The following is a 19,638-nucleotide window of genomic DNA, read 5'->3' on the forward strand; positions in this document are numbered from 1 at the left end:
GGGGGCATGCGCTAGACATAAAGCATTCCTACATTTAAAAATTTGTGGCAATGGATTTTGAAAATAAGTCTGGAGGCAAGAGATGGAATGTCAGCTGTCTACATGACGGCACAGCACAACACAGCTCCACTTTGAAAACCAGGAAATGCTCCACTTTACTTTTAAAATCTTATTCCTAACAGCTCTTTATCTCTTTATTTGATGTATTTTTACCCCACTCTTTAGCAAAAAGAAAAAGGGAAGTAAAAAGGTTCCCAGACTGGCTTACAAGGACAGTAATAAGACAGTCCCTGCCCTCGGGTTTACAATCTAAAAAGACGGCACACAAGGAAAAATGGAGGAGGAGAAGGAAGTGGAAAACAAGCAAGCTCAGGCACCAGTTCTTAAAGTTACAGTTCTTATAACGATCAGCTGTGATGAAGAAAGATCAGGTCGCCCAACAGCTGCTCTTTCAGCAGAGGCAATGGATTAGTCCACCTTCACTTCTCTTGCTTGGCTGTGCAGCTTGATGTAATGGCTGCCGCTAAGTGACTGTTGGATGCTTGAGATATCCAGGCAGAAGCAGCATAGAGGTGATAGATGCCTGGATTGCTTCTCCCATTGCGGACAACACTCAGTCAGAGAGAACTGAGAAAAGTTTTGAGATGAGCTCCAGTTAGCAGTCATCAACTGGACAGCAACTTTCCCAGGACATCCCTAAACCACTGGGTGTTATTCAGTGGAGACTGGTGGCTCCGATGTCAGTGAGGCAGTGAATCCGCTCCAGGTTTTAGTCCAAACTTTCAAGATGCTGTCCAATCCCCTGAAAGCACCTGGGACAGCGCCTTCAAAGTTCGGACTAAAACCTGGAGTAAATTCACTGCCCCACTGACATTGCAGCCACCAGTCTCCGCTGGTGCTATTGTGTGCAGAACACAGGAGGCAGATGAGTTTTGCACACTTCATCCCCAATGGCAGAGATGAGGCTGGAGCACTGAGATGGGTTGAGAGCAGACCTGGGGACGGTTTAGAACTGAATATGGTTTTAAAGCTGGAGAGCTGTCTTTCCATTGTTGCTTTTAGTATGCATTTTACATACTAAAGTAGTAAAGTAGTTTCAAGTAGACTGGTGTCTCCTCCCGGAATCCATCTTATGACTGAGACTAGTTGCCGGTTTCATGATTTCAAAACCAAGCCAGTCGTCGTGTCCACCCTGCTCGCTTCGTTTAGCATCCAGACTGATGAACCATTCTACAGACCCAGAAAGCCTGCTTACTCTTTTGTGACATCTTGGTTTGTTCTAAAGGTAGTGCCTGACCACGGACATTGGATTTTTTCTCTCTCATGGACCAATAGAGCTTCCTTTGTTTTTTGTGTTTTCAATTGTTTCATCTTAACCTTGTACTAGGATCTCCTCTGAGAACTCTGCTGGGAAAAGACTCATCAGTGTGTGTGGTGGGGAAGAGCTAGCCTGTGGAAGGATTAGAGGCCTACAGACATTGAGTTTATGCCTTTGTTCCATCCGCTCATTCCCCCATCTCTGTGGTGTGTTAACCTCCAGAGATGAGGCAACAGCCTAACAGGGTCCTTCCAATTTGGACATCATGGCCAGCCACTGTTAGAGGGATCCCTGGTTTGTAAGCCTGCTTCAAACCAGGGCTGTGGAGTCGGAGTCGTGGAGTCAAAGTCGTGGAGTCGGAGTCGGGAGCAATTTTGGGTGGAGTCGGAGTTGGGAGCAATTTTGGGTGGAGTCGAAGTCGGTAGAAATGTACTGACTCTGACTTCCAAATAAATTTTGATTGACAAGAAGCAATTTTGGGTGGAGTCAGAGTCGGACAGCAGAAAAATAGAGGAGTTGGAGTTGGAGTCGGACAGTGGAAAAATAGAGGAGTCGGAGTCGGAGTCGAAGGTTTGGCGTACCGACTCCACAGCCCTGCTTCAAACTATCACTCCTAATTCTGGATTGAGGAGCAACCATGAACTACTACCTATCTCTGTTAGCGGACAGGGAGAAGTTTTTTTTCTCTCTCTCATAATCCTAGATAGAACTCAGGGGCATCCAGTGACACAGAATGTTAGAAGATCCAGGACAAAAGAAAGTACTTCTTCACACAGCACATGGTTGGAGCTTTGAACTGGCTCCCACAAGGTGCAGTGATGTGGACACCAACTTGGATGGCTTTCAAGGGGAATTAGACAAATTCATTGAGGATAAGGCTATAAATGGCTACCAGCCATGATGGCTGTGAACTACATCTGGTATTGAAGGCCGTATGTCTTTGCATGGCAGTTGCTGGGGAGCACAAGTGGGGAGAGTGCTGTTGCCCCTATGTCTTGCTTGCAGGCTTCCCATGGGCATCCGGTCGGCCACTGTGAGAACAGGATGCTGGAGTCGGATCCTGGATGCCTTTGGTGTGACCCAGCAGGGCTCTTCTCATGTTATTCTCATGTCAATTTGGATGTCAGGCCAAACTGTGCCCCAGCTTCACAAACCAGTTTGGCATGACATCTGAATCAGCATAGCCTCAGTTCCTTTGAACTGCTCTGAACTATTGAATCAAAGCCCATTTATGGATGGAGCCAATGAGGTAGGTCTTTCCCAAGTAAACACCCACATGGCTGAATTCACACCCACCACAGGTAAGAAGTTCCCTCACTATTGGGACAGGATGTAAATAGGGTTGTGGTCTTCCAGGGAGAAAGAACCTTTCCTTTGGATAGCTCTCAAAATCCAAGCTGGATCACTTTCCAGAATCGCTAAGGCCTCCTGCTTTGGACTGACATTTAAATGATCCAGTTAAGCTGCTATGAGGTAATTTTGTTTTCTTTTGTCAGCTAGCTCTGTGATAACGGGTGCTTTATTGTGCTTGTCGAATTTTAAAATCTGGGCTTTGGATCAACATGAAAAACAGAGGGAGAAGCAACAACGGCTTCCTAGTTCCGGCAAGAAAACAAAATGGTGCCAGAAGCGCTCCATGTTCCAGCATAAAGACTACAGAAACAGGAGGAGGCTGTTTTCATAGTCACACTCTGAGGTTGTTCAGACACAAACTCAGAACAGTGGGAAGGAAGGCGCGAGAAGGGATTTTCCAGTCCCCTTTGCATTCTGTTTTGGAAGAGCTTTCGATGCAGCAAAGAGAGAGATGGCCAAGAATCAGAGTAGCACGAAAGAAACTTGTTAGACAACAAAGAGGAACCTAGCAGACGCCTGATCCTGGGAAACCAGCTACAGCAGCTTGAATCGCAAACACAACTTTAATACAGGGGCTGAGGGGGAAATATTTGTATTGCACGCTTCCTGGAAGATACTGAAGTGTCTGAACTTTTCTCTCTCTTTTTTTAAAAAACATTTTTGCAAATTGCTTTTAATGACAAAAAATAAAATAAAAGCCCAACCCAGTAAGCTAAGAATTAAGAGCACTTAGCATAGGGGTAGAGAACCTGTGTCCCTCCAGACATTTTGGACTACAACTCCCATCTTCCCTCACCATCGGCCATGCTGGCTGGGGCTGATGGGAACTAAAGGCCAACAATGGCTGCAGGACCACAGGTTAGCCAGCCGTGGCATTGCGTGTGCTTTTCTGCCTCTGTACTAGGTTCACACCTCGCCAAACTTCTACAGAGAAGCCTCTTCCAAGTAGGAAATAACTGCCCAATAGGCCCAAACAGGGTTCAGTGAGAACTGGATCTGCTAAAAAATCTCAAAATGCTCTGCAACAAGCAGGGATTCCTTGGCAGAAATGTACTGGTTTAAAATATTTCTATTCCCACCTCTCCTCTAAAATGCTCAAGGCAGCTTACAAAATAATAAAACAACATCGTGTCAACACAGGAAGAATGCCCTGAAGGGAGAAAAGCATGAAAGCCGCTGCTGTACTTTAGAAAGGATTCAGATTTCTTGCTTGCTTTGTTTTTTTAGTATCAACATAAAATACTGGGAGGACAGCATATTTATGTGGCACGCAGGTCATTCCAGGACTACCGTAAGGGGTCAATTAAGAAGGAGACTGCTCACTAAATCAGAGGGCGATCAATAGGCTGACCTCAGAATGCTCTGCAAGCTGATCAAAGACGGGAGCGGCAACATCCGTTTTACAAAAGATCCAGATCATGTACCTTCTCTAGAGCTGGAGTTGTAAAATACGGACAGAGTCAGTGTGGTTCTAGGGAAAGGCTGGGGAGCCTGTGCCCTCTAGGTGTTGCTGGACTACAACTCCCATCATCCCTATCCACTGGCCGGGGCTGATGGGAGTTGGAGTCTGATAAGATCTGGAGGGCCACAGGTTCCCTATCCTTGTTTTGTGGTGTCTGGTGGACAGAGGCAGGCAGTAAGATAAAAGTCTTCTCTACAAATGTAGGGGAGGTACTCAGTTCACCTTTGCCTATGACTGGGAGCACTTTGCATGAAGTCCCCTTGAAGCACTACAGTCTCAACCAGCCATCCAGAGCCATTCAAATCAGAATGCAAGCTGCTAGTTTTTATCCTGCAGAGGGTAAAAAGAGGGCCAAAGTGGGGCAGTAGCTGGTGTTGTGTCTTTGCCTAAGCCACCATCTCTTAACCCAGTGGTAGCTGGTGGCTCCATTCCACTGCTCCACTGACATGGAGCCACCCGCTGCCACTGACTCAACCTAAACCAGTGGTAGCTACCATGGTGCCCAGGTGATATTGGACTCCAGCTTCCATCAACCCCAGCCAAAATAGCTAATGGTCAGGGGTGATGGGGGTTGCAGTCCAACTGTGGAATCATGCTGGCTAACTCATCTCCCAGGGTTGCATGTTCTAGGCCTCAGCCTTGCAACATCGTCATGCAGTTACGTACCTCCCTAGTCTACTCCCATCACCATGACATGAAGAGGTTTCCTTTCGGCTATCATGCTTCAGTTTTGTTTGGGGTTTTTTTTTCTTCCACCTTCAGTCTCACCAGTACAAATGATGAAGGTCATTACCCACCCGGTGCTTTAGGGCTAGATCAGATTTGAAATACAAAAACACACACATACTCTGACCATTTCTCCAAGCCAAAGCAGAAGGAAGAATTTCATCCGTCGGGTCCTGCTGATGTTTTCCTTGGGCCATCCCCAAGGAACAGAATTTGGGCCAAGATGTTTTGCTCCTTGTTCTGGTGCCCTGGGCAGTTGTCAGGCACCAGCTTTCCGGCCTCCGAACAGAGACTGGCACATGGTCACTTCTGCCCTGAAGTGACAGGCAGATCAGTTTTCTTGGAGAGACTTGTAAGGGGAAAACAAGCTACAGAAGAGTGGCAAGGGACAGTAAAAACAACCACACTAACTACCAAGGGTTCCCAAATTCACTGATAAGCAAGGGTCATCCCTTGGCCACCAGAGACGGTTCTGTGCCTCAGAAGATCTGACAGTCTTCAGCAACCTGGCTCCATGACCAATATTTCTTGGGAGAACTAAGCCCAGGATGAAAGGGTAAAGCCAAAGAGATAGGCATGTCTCCCTGAGTTTTCATTTCTCTCCATTGGATAGTAGAGAAAAAATTTAAAACCATGGAGAAGGGCCGTAACGTGTTGGGGTAAAGCATCTGCTTTGCATACAGAAGGTCCCAACTTCAATCCTCAGCAGTTCCAAGTAGAGCAAAGAACATCCCCTCTCTGAAACCTTGGAGAGCTGCTCCAAATTGGTGTAGACAATCCTGGGGTAGATGGACCAAAGATCTGCCTCAGTGTAAGCAGCTTCCGAAGTAAGCAGAAGTGTTAATTTCAGAAGGAGGATAGTAATAGTAATGCATTCTTTCACTGTTGAGCAGTGTTATGCACTGGCTTCATTCTGTATGGTGTTTGTGCAGGTATCTTTTAAGAAGCCCCCTACCCTACCCTCCTCTCGCTAATGTCTAGGAGGGTCTCCATTTTAGATTAATCACAGTTTAGTGTCATGCCTAACCCCTTAACATTGGTTAATCTTAACTATGATTTCTTGAAATAAGCCACCTTCATAAAGTACGGTTTGAAGTTGGATTGTTTCAAATAAACCATAGTTAAGATTAACCAAACTTAGTCAGGTTTGGACAACACGACAAGCAGTAGTTAATTAAAAATGGAAGCATGAGCTTTTGAACTCCTCGCAGCAATGCCGGGAGTGGGCGGGAGAAGAGACCATGCAAAGCTGAGGCTCCACTAGGCTCATTCTCATTAAACAATGGCTTCGTGTGACATGCAAATACAGCCATAATCTCTACCCACCATCACGTACCCTAGCAATAACCCAATAAAATAGCCAGGACAGTGCATCCATAAACTTATTAGTGTGGTGCAGCTGATGGTTGTGTGATCATCCCAGAGATCTCATGGGAGCAGTTTGCAACTCAGAGCAAAACAAACACTGGCCCCTGTTCAGCCACATCCTATTATTTCCCCACACATGGCATTTCTGTTTTGCCTTTTTTTTTTTTAAGGTAACGTATGGGGAGGTTGCAGCAACCCCTGCACCCCTGCCTAGGCTTGCCAAAGCAATCCCAACATTCAAGGTAAGCTTCTTCAGTCTAGTGTCAATTTCCCTTTAGAATGGTAAGAAGTGGTTCCCAGGTTCTGGAAGGAAAACTGACATGAGTTCATCCATTCTATACTACGCACCACCGTACACAGCAGCCTCCAGCTCTGGAATATCCATCTCTTGAAATAGGCAGAGGGGAATGGGGAACAATAAACACATGTACCTATCACACTTCTAAACATTAATCTATAATGAAGCCATGTTTAGGAGAGGGATCATAGCTCAGTGGTAGAGCACACACTGGGAAAGCAGAAAGCCCCAGGCTTAATCCCTGCTCTCTCCTGTTAAAAGTATCGTGTAGCAGGCAATGTCTTGGAGGTCACTGATTCATAGGGTCGCCATAAGTCGTAATCGACTTGAAGGCACATAACAACAGCAGGCAATGAGCAAAGCCTCCGCCTGATACCCTGGAAAGCTGCTTCCTGTCAGAACACACAATATTGGCCTAGATAGACAAACAGATTTTTTGTTTGTTCTATTTAACAGCATCTGTATACCGCTTAATTGTAAACAAAACCACAAAAGCCAGGGCTTCCCAAACTGTGGCTCGTGGATCACCAGTGGTCCACGAGCTCCACTAGGGTGGCCCACAACACGTCCGCATCCAATGTTCATATTGATTTTTAATTGCATTTTGACTGCTTCGTTCATTCCTTATATGGCATTTTATTGTATTACAGTTTGAATTCAAATTACAATACATCAAAATGCAGAACAAGAAATAAAAGTCAAAATGCAATTAAAACGCAGGCACCATCTAGCGCAGCGCTTTACATTTGCTACAACAACAGGCAGAAAAAAACATTCAGCCGTCCACCAAGACCCTCAGCAATTTTCAAGTGGTCCACCGGGGAAGAAAGTTTGGGAGCCACTGCTTCAAGCAGGTTAGAAGACCTGGCACAAGAGCAGCTTCCCATGTTCCCGGACATGTGAATGCCTTCAAACAGTTTTCAAATCCAGCAGCCTGCTGAAAAAAACACCAACATGATTTTTAAAAAGCAGAATAGAGCCCTGAAAAGTCTGTTTCTCTTTTTGTATTTCTGCCATTTGGAAAATAAAGCAGGTGACTGTGCATGCCCCATAATTGATGGAAGGGAAGCAGATTCCCAGTGTGCTTAAAAAAAAAGAGAGAGGAAAAACTCATCCTTTTAGCAACTACAGATACTGTTAGAATAAGTGCTGACTGAGCTACTGAGGAAGGACCAGAGACTGGTCTACGTAATTTTCAAACTAAAATTGCAGGCTGGCAGAATGGTAACAGTTTAATACCAAGCTACTAATGGATCACATACAAACCCCACAGAAGTAGAGACAGGCCTTCTTAGGAGTTCCAGTGGTAAGCCCTCATGAAAACATATCCCTTCTAACACATGTGGTGTATTCAGAAGATCGTACTTAATAAGCTGGGGTATAACAGATTTTTTTGCCAATGCATGCAGCCAACTAGGAGGTCTTCAATTAACCATAGTTTCCCATGAAGTCCAAACCATGGTACTTCCATTACCAGCTTCAGAACAGGAAGGATACTGAACCACGGTTTGAAGTTGGTTTCATATTCTTGCTTGTTCCAAAACTGGAAATAACAGTTTCCCAGTCTGGACAAACCTGGAAGCTACGGCTATTTGGAGGCGTCCTGGTTTAACAGCAGTTTGCTCAGAGGGCTTCCATGGATAAGCCAAAGGCTTGTTCAAATCTCAACATACTTAGACACAATGATCTGAATTGGCCCTTGAACTCATTGCACACACATAACATCATCAGGACATTCTACAACAGCAATATGGCACTGATAAGAGTAAAGGGAAAGGAGCGAGCAAGGCAAACTGGGAAGTACATCAACAGATATCGCAAAGCATTAAGACCAAAGATAAAAATCAAGAGACATTGCTTTTACTTTTTGTTCTCTACCTTGCGGCTGAAGTTCAGCAGCCCCAAATTCTACTTAAAGCCTCAAATCCTACTTACTTGGTGCCACCATGTGGCAATAACCTGCATTGCCACTTTTTCCATCAGTGGTGAATGGAAACTCAATTTACAAATAAAAACACAACACTGGTATAATGCCTTCTATTTCAGAGGTCAAACCAGTGAAGTAGCAGCATGGGGGAGGGGTGGAGTAGCCTCTCATACATTTTTGGAGATGGGGGCAGGGAAGAGAGAAGGAAGGAAGGAAGGAAGAATATAGAGGTGAAGAAGATAGTTTTCTCTTTGCCCACTAGAAAGTGTACATTTCTTTGGAATATTCATAAGAGGCTTCCTAATTATTAATGCGGAATTGTTAGTTGTAATTAAATTATTACAAGCTGTATGGTAACATTTCTCCAGCATCAACATTACATTCAATATACATACGCACATAAGAAGAGTCTTGCTAGATTTGACTAGTGGCCCATCTAGTCCAGCATCCTGTTCTCACAGGGGCCAACCAGATGCCCATGGAAAGCCTGCAAACCTGAATGCAGGAGCGCTCTCCCCTCCTGCGGTTTCCAGCAACTGGTATCGAGAAGAATATTGCCTCCATCCTTGGAGGCAGAGCATACCGATCGTGGCTAGTAGCCACTGATAGCCTTCTCCTTCATGAATTTGTCTGATCTTCTTTTAAAGCCATCCACATTGGTGGCCCATCATTACATCTCATACTTTTGGCCTCCTCTTGGGATATAAATTTAATAAATAATCATGATAATACCTCACTGTACAGTTGCAGAATGCTTACGCATAACGGCTGAAAACCCAGAGTCTATAGTACATGTAGGCCCCCCTTTAATCTATCTATAAGACAAGAAACAAAAGAGGAGAGCAGTTTAAGCAGAGCCCAGCCAATACCCATTGAGAGAGTTCAAGGCAGCATAGAAACATTTTGAATAAATAGACTGAACAAATAAAACAAAGGATGGGGCAGCCATGAATGTTAAGTCTCAGGTTTCAACTAAATGTTCAAAGGAAGGGATTCGCCTAGCTCTGGAGCAAATCAGGAGAATGCGCTCATGTGGACTTGAGACTATCAAGAAGGTACTCATCACAGACACCCCGGGAAAGATGCTCTCTCTTGGCCTACAGCCAAAGGCCCCTTCAGGGACACCCAGAGATACATAACTTTAGCCAGTGTGTGCCTACTACTGAAGCGCATTGACTGTGCTTGGGTCAGATGTACAGTCTTCTCCTCTAGATCAAGCTCAGAAGAAGACCGCACTACAAATCAATTTGCAGCAGAATCCAGATTTCCTTGGGGCCTACTAACTGTTAGGAGTTGCTGCCATCTGCGGACGGATGCCCCATGTTGAGCTGCTGAAATGCAGACAACAGCTTCTGATGCAATACCTTCAGACCTTGGAGCAACTCCACCCAGCCAGTGTGGCTGCTGAAGCCTCCTGGGCAGGAAGGTGTACAAAGAAGCTTCCTGTTCCAGTCAAGGCCTGCATGTGTAACCAGGTCTTCCTGAGCACTGGCATATTCCTAGATCCTCTGGTTGTCCTTCAGTCCTGACTTCAGGCTCGTTTCTTACTCCTGCCTCCTACTTTGGTTTGACTTTGGGCTTGCTCCTGTCCTTTCTTCTGCTTGGTCCTTCGGTCCCAACTACTGGCTGGTCCTATGGCTTCCCAACTCCTGCCTCATCTCCTACTGCCACCTGCAGTCCAGCCCTGACAGTAACACACCGCAAAACAAACTAAGGAACCAGCCTTTGATTTGCTGGTTGGAACATCTGTCAGCTGGGTTTTGCAGATGAAGGAAGGCAGGACTGAACTGAAGGAGGGCGGAGGAAAGCAGCTCGTCATTCATATGTACGTTTATAGGTAGCCTTAGGGATGAAGTTGTCACAGTAACTTTGCAGCAGTTGCAAAGAAGAGGTGTATTATCAACAGCCATGATAGCTAAATGGAACCTCTTATGCACAGAGGCAGTAATCTCTCTGAATACCAGGTGGCAGAGATAAACCATGGGGAATGGCTAACCTTCATGCCGTACCAGTGGGTATCCAGCAGCATGTGCCTGGCTACTGATAGAAACAGAATGCTGGATTAGATGGATCCTTAGTCTGATCTAGCAGGGCTCCTCTCATGTTCTTAAATGGTAGTTTCCTCCTTAATGCCAGGGATGGGGAACCTGCCCGAATGTTGTGGGACTCCCGAATCCCACCAGCCCCAGCCAGCATGGCCAACGGTCAGGGATGATTGGAGCTGTAGCCCAGCAACAAGTGGAGGAACACAGGTTTCCCACTCCAGCCTTACACCAAACGCAAAGCAAAGCTCTTCAACCCTTACTGATTTCCTATTTCAGCAAAGATTAATTGGAATAGTAAGAGAAAGCATATAAGCCTCATTGCAAACTGGCCTAGGACAGGATTATGCAAAAGGTAGATTCGGATCTACTGGTAGATCTCTGGCTGGTTTGCAGCAGATCTGCAAGGGTTTCTGACTCTCAGCTGTTTTAACTGTTCAATACACTTTTGTGTGAGCCTAGTCCAGTATTGGTACTGATTCCTAGGCTTCTAATGCAATCTGCAGCACCCCGTTTTTCTTTAATTCTAACAATGTAATTCTTTAGCACTTGGATCTGGTTGGCAGATCTTTGTGGTTCTAGGTAAAAAACAAAGTAGATTTGACAAGCCTGAACTCTGCCCACCTATGGCCTAGGACTTTCTTTAAAGGACTGCTGTAAGGCTTATTGCAGGGCTAGAGAACTTTTTTCAGGCCGAGGGCCACATTGACTCATGGGCAACCTTCCAAGGGCCACATGTCATTGGCGAGCAGGACCAGAGGCAAAGGTGGGCGGAGCAACAGATGCAGCTCTTATCTTTGAACAGTAGACGACACTCCACCCACACAAAAGGCAGAAGTTTCTACATGCACCTCTCTCCATCCAGGCAAACAAATGGCATCATCGCAGTTCAAGGTCACATTCTGGCCATGCAAGTGCATTCTTTTAGGGCACAAAGCAGGGGCGGTGAGAGGTGAGGCCTGGCAAGAGTCCTGAGGGCCAGCAAGAAAGACCTGGAGGGCCACCTTTGGCTCCTGGGCCTAAAGATCCCACCTCTGGCTTATTGAGTTAATTGACATGGTAAATTTATTAAAACAGCTATGTAATTCAGCGTTTAATATCAGTGTTCTATTGATGGGGATACTGAGTTTGCTCCCACCAGCAGGAACATCCTCTGAGCCAAGTTCTGCTCATGTGATGCTCCTACCAGCAAAAGGGGGAAGACAACTCTGGCCTGGGGCTGATGGGAGCTGGGGGTTGTAGTCCAAAACATCTGGAGGACCCCAGGTGGGCAAAGGTTGAACTAAGTTAACAAACAAGTAGTACTGGATGCCGCAAAAAATAGATCCGCAAAATCATACCTTGCACCCCTTCCAGGAGCAGATCAACTCCTTTCCTATAAAAGCCAAATGCAGCCTCATAGTCCTCCTCTTCTTCCTTCTTCAAGGCCAGCTTTATCAGCTCTCCTGCCTTGTCCAGGTAGTCTCGCCGGCCAAGCTTGGCCTTTAAGCTCCCAGTAAACAGGCCACGGCTCTCCCTCTCGCCATCAGGCTTGCTCCATTCATGGTCCGAAATGGCAGAGGCCTGCGCCAACGGTTCAGCAGGAAAGCTGAGGCCGAAGGATCTACTGGGAGAATTCTGGTTAGATGCCATTCCATCATCTAACTCGGCAAGAGAGTCCACATCAATGGTCAAAGAAATCAGGTCGCTGTCGCTGGAGAAACCTGAAGGGCAAGAGAAGTATGGAGTTGGAAGGAATCTAGTCGATCATCTAGTCCACGGGCAGCCCACGTGATGCTTTCCACATGTTGTTGGACTACAACTCCCATTATCCCTGGCCATTGGTCAAGATGGCTGGGGCTGATGGGAGCTGTAATCCAACAACATCTGTAGAGGACCAGGTTGGCAAAGACTGATCTATAACATGGAAACAATAATGGCCTTTCCCTAAAGGACTGTAACAAAGATTATTAGAGGACTTATGTGTCATGCTTTGAGCATTCAGTAAAAGAATTTATAGATAGAGTTATATATTATTATGAAATATGAAAGCATCCAAGGAAGATCCTACAAATTCCGTAAGCAGCTTCCCCCACTACTAATCTGTTCCAATAAGAAATTATTAAGAACATAAGAATAGTCTTGTTAGATCAGGCTAGTGGCCCATCTAGTCCAGCATCCTATTCTGACAGTGGCTAACCGGATGCCTCCATAGGAAACCCACTAGTAGGACCTGAGCACCAAAGCACTCTTCCCTTCTGAGGTTTCCAACAACTAGTATTCGGAAGCATACCACCTCCAAAACCCAATATTCTGAATTATTACTCAACAGGTTGGAAGGATACACATTAAAACCACTGTGATTCTTCTCCTATCCTTAATGGATGAGATATGCATTGACCATCTATGTCAGTATTTGAAAGAGGCAATGCAATCTGCATCCTTCATCTTTTCAGCAAACGCCTTTCCTGCCATAGTCTTTTCGCAAGGGATTTGCCTCCTGGGATTTTTAGCACATTTGGAGCTCTCTTTGTCATCCTTTGCGGCTTAAGAACATAAGAAAACCCTGCTGGATCAGGCCAATGGCCCATCTACTGTACCATCCTGTTCTCACAGTGGCCAACTAGTTGCCTGTGAAAAGCCCGCAAGCAGGACCTGAGTACAAATAGCACCCTCCCCTCCTGCAGTTTCCAGCAGAGAAACATTTGGAAGCATATTGCCTGCAACTAGTGTTTAACATCTGTCCTACATCTGTGGTGCCCAGAACTCAGCAGGTCCCCCAAAGGTAGCCACTCTATTGAGGAGCAGCTGACACGGAAATCAAATGATGCAACATCTTTTTCCCAAAGGCATGGTGTCTTTAAGCAGCCCACCTCCAAGAGTTAAAAATTTTCTAGTGAAGTTTAAAAGACAAGCTAGATAACCTTATTCAGGAGAAGTCCTCGTGACGTGGGGATTTCTCTCATGCACGCCTTGTCTGTTTAGAACCCACATGCAGACAAAACAACCAAGAACAAAGAAAGAGTAGATAGGGACATGCCTTATACTGATCCATCTAGCTCAGCATTGCCACTGGTCCATCTAGCTCAGCACTGTCTGCACCGACTGGCAGCAGCTCTTCAGGGTTTCAAACAGGGGATGTTTCCAGCCCTACTTGGAGATGCCAGGGATTGAACCTGGGACCTGCATGAAAAGCAGATGCTCTGCCACTGAGTTACTGCTCTTGCCCATGTTGACTGAGGAATGGAACTACAGGTTGACACCTGCCCATGCAACAGAACTTCCCCTTCCTCTCCTCGTTCCGTGCCTCTCCCCAAATATGCTCCAGAGGATTCTCCCAAACCTCCAGAGCTAACGTGGAGGTTGCATGAGAGGGCTGCAGAGGTGAGGAGAGGGAAGTTCCATTCTGCAATCGTAAGTCTCTCGCACTAGCGGAAGTCTCTTGTGCTAGCGGAACAGGACTTTGAATACGACCCATAATAGTTCAGGATGGCTTCATTGGACAACTGGCTGTGGCATCATTTCTGTCCCAACTGTGAGTCTCTTAAGAACTAGGCAACCTCTGATTAAGACAACTGGCATGTAACAACCTGGCTGTCAGACTGAGCAATCAAACCAGGAAGTTCCCTGTTCAAAACTTGCTTCTGCCATGAATAAACCAGGTGCTTCTAAGCCAGAAGGAAGGGGTCTTAGCTCAGTGGCAGAGAATTTGCTTTGCATGCACAAGATCCCTAGTTCAGTCTGCGGCATCTCCTGCTGAAAGGATCAGATAGCAGGCAATAGGAAGAACTTCTGCCTGAGACTTCAGCCAATCAGAGTAGACAATGCTGATCTCACCTGGTATCTGCAATATAAGGGTAATCACACTGACCTACTGACAGCATTGTTTTAAGGCAGGGTCCCCAATCATTTATGAGCACATAGGAACATTTGGAAATCTAAGAAACTGTCATGGGGACCACAAAATATCCATTTCACAAAACTGGTGACGGTCAAGAAAACCAAACACCCCCCCCCAAAAAAAGAAACCAGGCAAAACACCTACAAAACACATACCCGGAAAAAAAGGGGGGGCAACCAGGAAATTCCCTCCCAACCAAACAATAGCAAAAGCAGAAAGGCATCATTTAAAAATATGGGAGAGCAGGCCCCTGGGCAAGGGCCAAAGAAAGTTGTCTGAGGGTACCATGGTGTCCACAAGCACCACGCTGGGGACCCCCGCTATAAGGATTACTGAGGTGCCTCAAAGCCTCTAAAATGCTACACACATTAAGACATTCAGGTTCTAAAAATAGAAGAGAAAAACCCACTGTCCAAAGCTCTCAGAACTAGGGATATATCAACAAGCAACAGACCTAGGAACCCCACTTTTAAGTACCCACGACCAAAAAAGACATCTTACCTCCAAAGAAGGACCCCTTGCCTTATTTTCATTTTATTTAATTACCTGCCATGCTTTCCCTCATCATTACATTTGAGTAGACCTACCTCCTCACCAAGGTTCTGTAAAGTCCCTCTTCCACAACTGACCGCCCTCCCCCCCATTGGTGGACTACTATCCCATGAGTTAAGATTTCAGGGACTAAAGTACGCTGGAAACTAAGATTGTTTGCATTTGAGTTTCTGTCACTTGCAAAACTGGGTCTGGTTAAGGGCTTATAGTCATAAGAAACTCTGCGGTGTGCAGCGCCATTCAAGATTTTAACTCATCTCAAAAGCATCAATAAGCACAACACTGCTATGTTGGCAACTGAAACCCTAATCGGCAACTTCCCAATCCATCCCATTCATTCTTACCTCCATACTCTGATTGGCTAAGCGTCACATCATCAAAGACACTGACATCCTTCCGAGCTTCAGAACAAAAGTAAGGGGAGGAAAAAATATGTAGAAGGAAAGTGGGTGAGTTTTTATAGCCCAGAACAAGTAACACTTACTGAGATGATACCAATTACAGGTAGGCACACGAAACAGCTAGGACAGGGGACCCTTTCTGGCCCTAAAATTCTTATAGAAATTAAACGCTTGAGAGGCAATTTGCTGGATAAATACATACTACAAAAGAGATACAGGTTTTCCGTTTTGGAAATCCCTATCTTTCTGCTGAAATCCAAGTGATAACCCTGGCACCTCCATCCCAGTTTTATTTTATCATGTAAGAAATAATAAGGCAATACATTTGCAAGTGGCCATACTACCCTGAACACGCCCGATCTCGGAAGCTAAGCAGGGTCAGGCCTGGTTAGTACTTGGATGGGAGACCACCGGAGAATACCGGGTGCTGTAGGCTTAGAGGAAGGCAATGGTAAACCACCTCTGAATACCTCTTACCATGAAAACCCTATGAATATATAAAAAAGATTCATAGGATTGCTATAAGTTGCAATCGACTTGAAGGCATATAACAACAACAACATTAGCAAGCAACAAAGTTAAACTAATAAAAGTTTGCAGAGAGAACCACAAACGCAAAAAAAGAGTGAATATATTTTGCAGAAAGCTTTTTGTTGTGCCTTTCTATCGATTTGACCCTGTGGTAAGCTTCCAGGCCCTTGGGACCTCATACACGCTCTTGACAAGCACATGGAATTCCTGCACTAGGGGCCTTTCTCAATTCGCCAGAGCAGCCTTTGCCAACCTGGTATCCTCCAGATGTTTCGGAGGACAGCTCCCATCAGCCCCAGCCAGCAGCCTTCTCCATTAGAGTAACTAAGGAAGCTGTTGCTAGCAGGGAGCTCCACACGTGCAATGGAACACCAAGAATTACTGGATCACAGCTCCAATGGAACCTCCCATTCCACGACATCTAGTTGACCCACTTTGGCCTTCGTTATCTACATAGGCAGCTGCCTTATACCAAGTCAGACCATTGGAACACAGGGACATGCCTTATACTGAGTCAGACCACCGGTCTGTCTAGCTCAATACTGTCTATACTGACTGGCAGCAGCTTTCCAAGGTTTCAGACAGGAGCTATTCCCAGCCCTGGAGACACCAGGGATCGAACCCAGGATCTTCTGCATGCATGACAGATGCTCTGCCACTGGGCTACAGCCTTTCTTTGGGGGAAGCCCAAGCAGGTTTTCCTCCTTATTTATTTATTTATTTATTTATTTATATCCCGCCTTTCCTCCCAGCAGGAGCCCAGGGCGGCTCCTTGAGGCTTGCCGTTACAAATATTTGAGGAGTCTACCGAGGAGAATGAAGCGAAGCTGACCTTATAAGCAAAAATTTCTAGGAAGTTAACATCTTACTAAATAAAACAATATGGAGAAATCTCACTTTTATTAAAGATGTTTATAACAGTGCAGATATGCCAAACCACAGATTTACAGCTCAATCCTATGCACGTTTACTCAAAAGTAAGTCCCACTGTGTTTATTGGGGCTTACATCCTAGTAATTGTGCTTAGGATTGCATTGTAAAAAGCACTGTATAACAACTGTAGAAAAATAACCTGAGCAGGCACGGGTGTTAAAGGGTTTTATCCCATATTGGCAAAGAACAGCATGATTTGGGACTACTTGCAGGTTAACACCAACTCAATTTACATGCTTGCATGGCCAAAAAAAATTATAGCTGAAATGCTAATGCTGCCATCTAGGGGAGATGAGGATGAAAAGGGATATTTTTAAATTTCTTGAATAGCCCATACATCTCCCTACTCAATAATATGGGCTGGAGACAAAGTTACAAAAGGGTAACAAAGAGGGAGCCAACCTTCAGAACTGCAGACAGACAAGCTGTCAGTCAGGGAATCCAACAGAGGTTCTGCGGGGCCAATCAGTTCAGAGCCTTCATGCACTTCTCCATCCTTAAAAGAGAGAGAAAAATTAGCACATATTTAACAGTTATTTATTGGGAATGAGTGCAACTTCCACTCTGATTGGTAGACAAAAAGCCACACAAAAAGTGGCCAAGTCACAGAGGCTCACGCTACGTGATCGAAGGCTTTATACTTGACCACTTCAAAGCCAAGCTTGTCCAACAAAATGTGATGCTGCTTTTCTATTAGATGCAGTGGTGAAGTTGGGAAGACTGTCATCAGCAGCCAGAGTCACTGCACTCACTCAGTGGAATGGATATAAGAACTTAAGAGGAGCCCTCCTGGATCAGGCCAATGGTCCATGTAGCCCAGCATCCTGTTCTCACAGTGGCCAACCAGATGCCTCAGGGAAGCCTGCTATTAGTGCTCTGGCCAAGGCAAGATGTCCCAAATAGAGGAGCAGCACAGAGATAAAGCCCCAGAGCAGAGGTGGGGAATCACAGGCCTGGAGGCCTAATGTGGCCCTCCAGGGCCCTCTATTTGGCCCTCAGGACTCTCTCCAGGCTATGACCCTCCCCAGCCCACTTTGACTGATTTTGCTTGGCTGGAATGCGTTCTGGAACCGTCTGTTGAGCTTTATGCTCATTATGTTTTGATGTACTATATATAGATATATTTTCTTAATTTAGTGATTATACTCTTTATTATGTGTTGTGTTATTGCATTGGATTATTTGTGTGAACCGCTTTAAGCACATGTATATTTGTGGTAAATGAGGTATAATAATAATAATGCTCTGCTTGCTTGGATGGAGATGTATGTGAGTGTTTAGAAACTCCTGACCTTTGCATGGCTGGAAGGTAGCCTACTGTGCAAAGGTAAGAATCAAATCAGATGCTCTGCCCATTTTTGCCTCCTGTGCCAGCCACAACTCACATGTGGCCCCCAAAATATGGCCCATTAGCAAGCATAGCCTTTGGGCTGAAAAACGTTACCCACACCTGCCCTAGGTGTACGAAAGAAGCTCTGACCTTTCAAGAGCTAAAGTGCAGCTTCAGTGCAGCTTTGTACAAAGAAGCTTCGAGATGCTGGCTTACAAATTTGGCCCGTGGACCAGAGATTCCTCATCCCTTCACTGCACAACAGAGATGCATTTCCCTGGATGGATAGTCACATCCAGAAAGTAGAAACACCTCATAACAGATACAGCCTTAGTGTGTGATGTGATGCGCACAATAATGAGCAACCTTGGGAGGCTAACCATTAGCCACATTTTGCAGATGGAAAACTGAGGCTAAGGGATGGATTGCCTTGGGCAAGTCCTAATAATTGATAGTTAACGCAGAGGTGATAAGGATGGGATGTTCTGAAAAATTTGATGTCAAGCTTATCTGCACAGATTTTTTTCCAATTCTCATCTGCTCCTTCATCTTGACAAGAAGCAAGGGTCCCCTCCCCCTCCCCCTGATTCTGGTAAAAATACAAACAATTCTCGCATGCCATACATGCTGTATTATATGCATATATGCTCCAAGTTTCAGCACATAAACAGATACATGCATTTTATAGAGTTATCTGCGTTTTTGTATGTGTGTGTTAATAAACTCATAAAATTATGCTGCAGAAACACAGTATAGCATGGAGCTTGACTCTTTTATACATATCTAAACATATAAGGTTGTATTCAATGAAGCACTAAGGAGATTTTTCCATCAGTGCAAGCATTTCTGCTCACTTGATACAACTATCTCCCCTCTCCTCCCCTTGTGTGCTGTTCTGGGGTTTTTTCTGATCCTCTGGAAGAGATTTGGGGAGGGCGAGGGGGGTACATGAGGAAAGAAGAGTGAGGGAAGTCCCATTGTGCGAGCAGGAATCCTTGCACTGGCTCTCTCTAGCACAACGTATTAGCTGAATACAGCCCATAATAGATCTATTTTTGTAAAAAAAAACCTGACAATACATGAATGGCCTGGACACAAGTGGGTGCTCGATGCAAGAGGTGATCCAACATAAGCAGAGTTCCAGTGGATCAGAACCATCAAACAGATTCCTCCTCTAAGAGGTGATCCCATGTTCCCGAGGTTTATGTATATTTGTATTCATTCTGCCAAGTGGGATAGCTGCAGAGACGTGGAGTGGCTCAAAGTTATTAACCTTAAAGAAATCTTCAAGCTGTTTGCTGTTATAGAGTGCTGGAATGTTGGCAGAAAACTGAAGCAAGTCTTCTGCACACTGTCTTCTCTCTTCAATCACGCCTTCTTCAAATCGCCCTGAAACATAACGAGATCAACATTCTGAGAAATAATTACGCCTTTTTGTTTTTTAAAAAAATCCTACAAGAAGGAAGGCTTGTGTCTATGAAGACGCACGATTGCTTCAGGAGACAGTTGCAAACTTCA

At 45.3% G+C, this 19,638-nt stretch overlaps 1 protein-coding gene and 1 pseudogene across 4 annotated transcripts in view; one reads left to right on the plus strand and one right to left on the minus strand.

The window, feature by feature from the left end:
- The window catches only part of RPS6KC1 (ribosomal protein S6 kinase C1), a 149,805-nt gene that overhangs the window by 82,788 nt on the left and 47,379 nt on the right, over positions 1–19,638 (minus strand). For 2 of the 4 annotated variants that reach the window (XM_061625229.1, XM_061625232.1), the window contains 4 exons: positions 19,394–19,509; positions 17,194–17,287; positions 15,271–15,327; positions 11,835–12,197 (listed from right to left, as the gene is read on the minus strand). In XM_061625229.1, coding sequence (XP_061481213.1) covers positions 11,835–12,197; positions 15,271–15,327; positions 17,194–17,287; positions 19,394–19,509 — 630 coding nt within the window. The remainder of the gene's footprint in view (positions 1–11,834; positions 12,198–15,270; positions 15,328–17,193; positions 17,288–19,393; positions 19,510–19,638) is intronic. The other 2 variants (XM_061625230.1, XM_061625231.1) reach the window with 2 other exon arrangements.
- Positions 15,655–15,763, plus strand: LOC133384643 (5S ribosomal RNA; annotated as a pseudogene).

This window comes from Rhineura floridana, chromosome 4 (genome assembly GCF_030035675.1).
Source record: "Rhineura floridana isolate rRhiFlo1 chromosome 4, rRhiFlo1.hap2, whole genome shotgun sequence".
In the NCBI taxonomy this organism is placed as follows: Eukaryota; Metazoa; Chordata; class Lepidosauria; order Squamata; family Rhineuridae; genus Rhineura; species Rhineura floridana.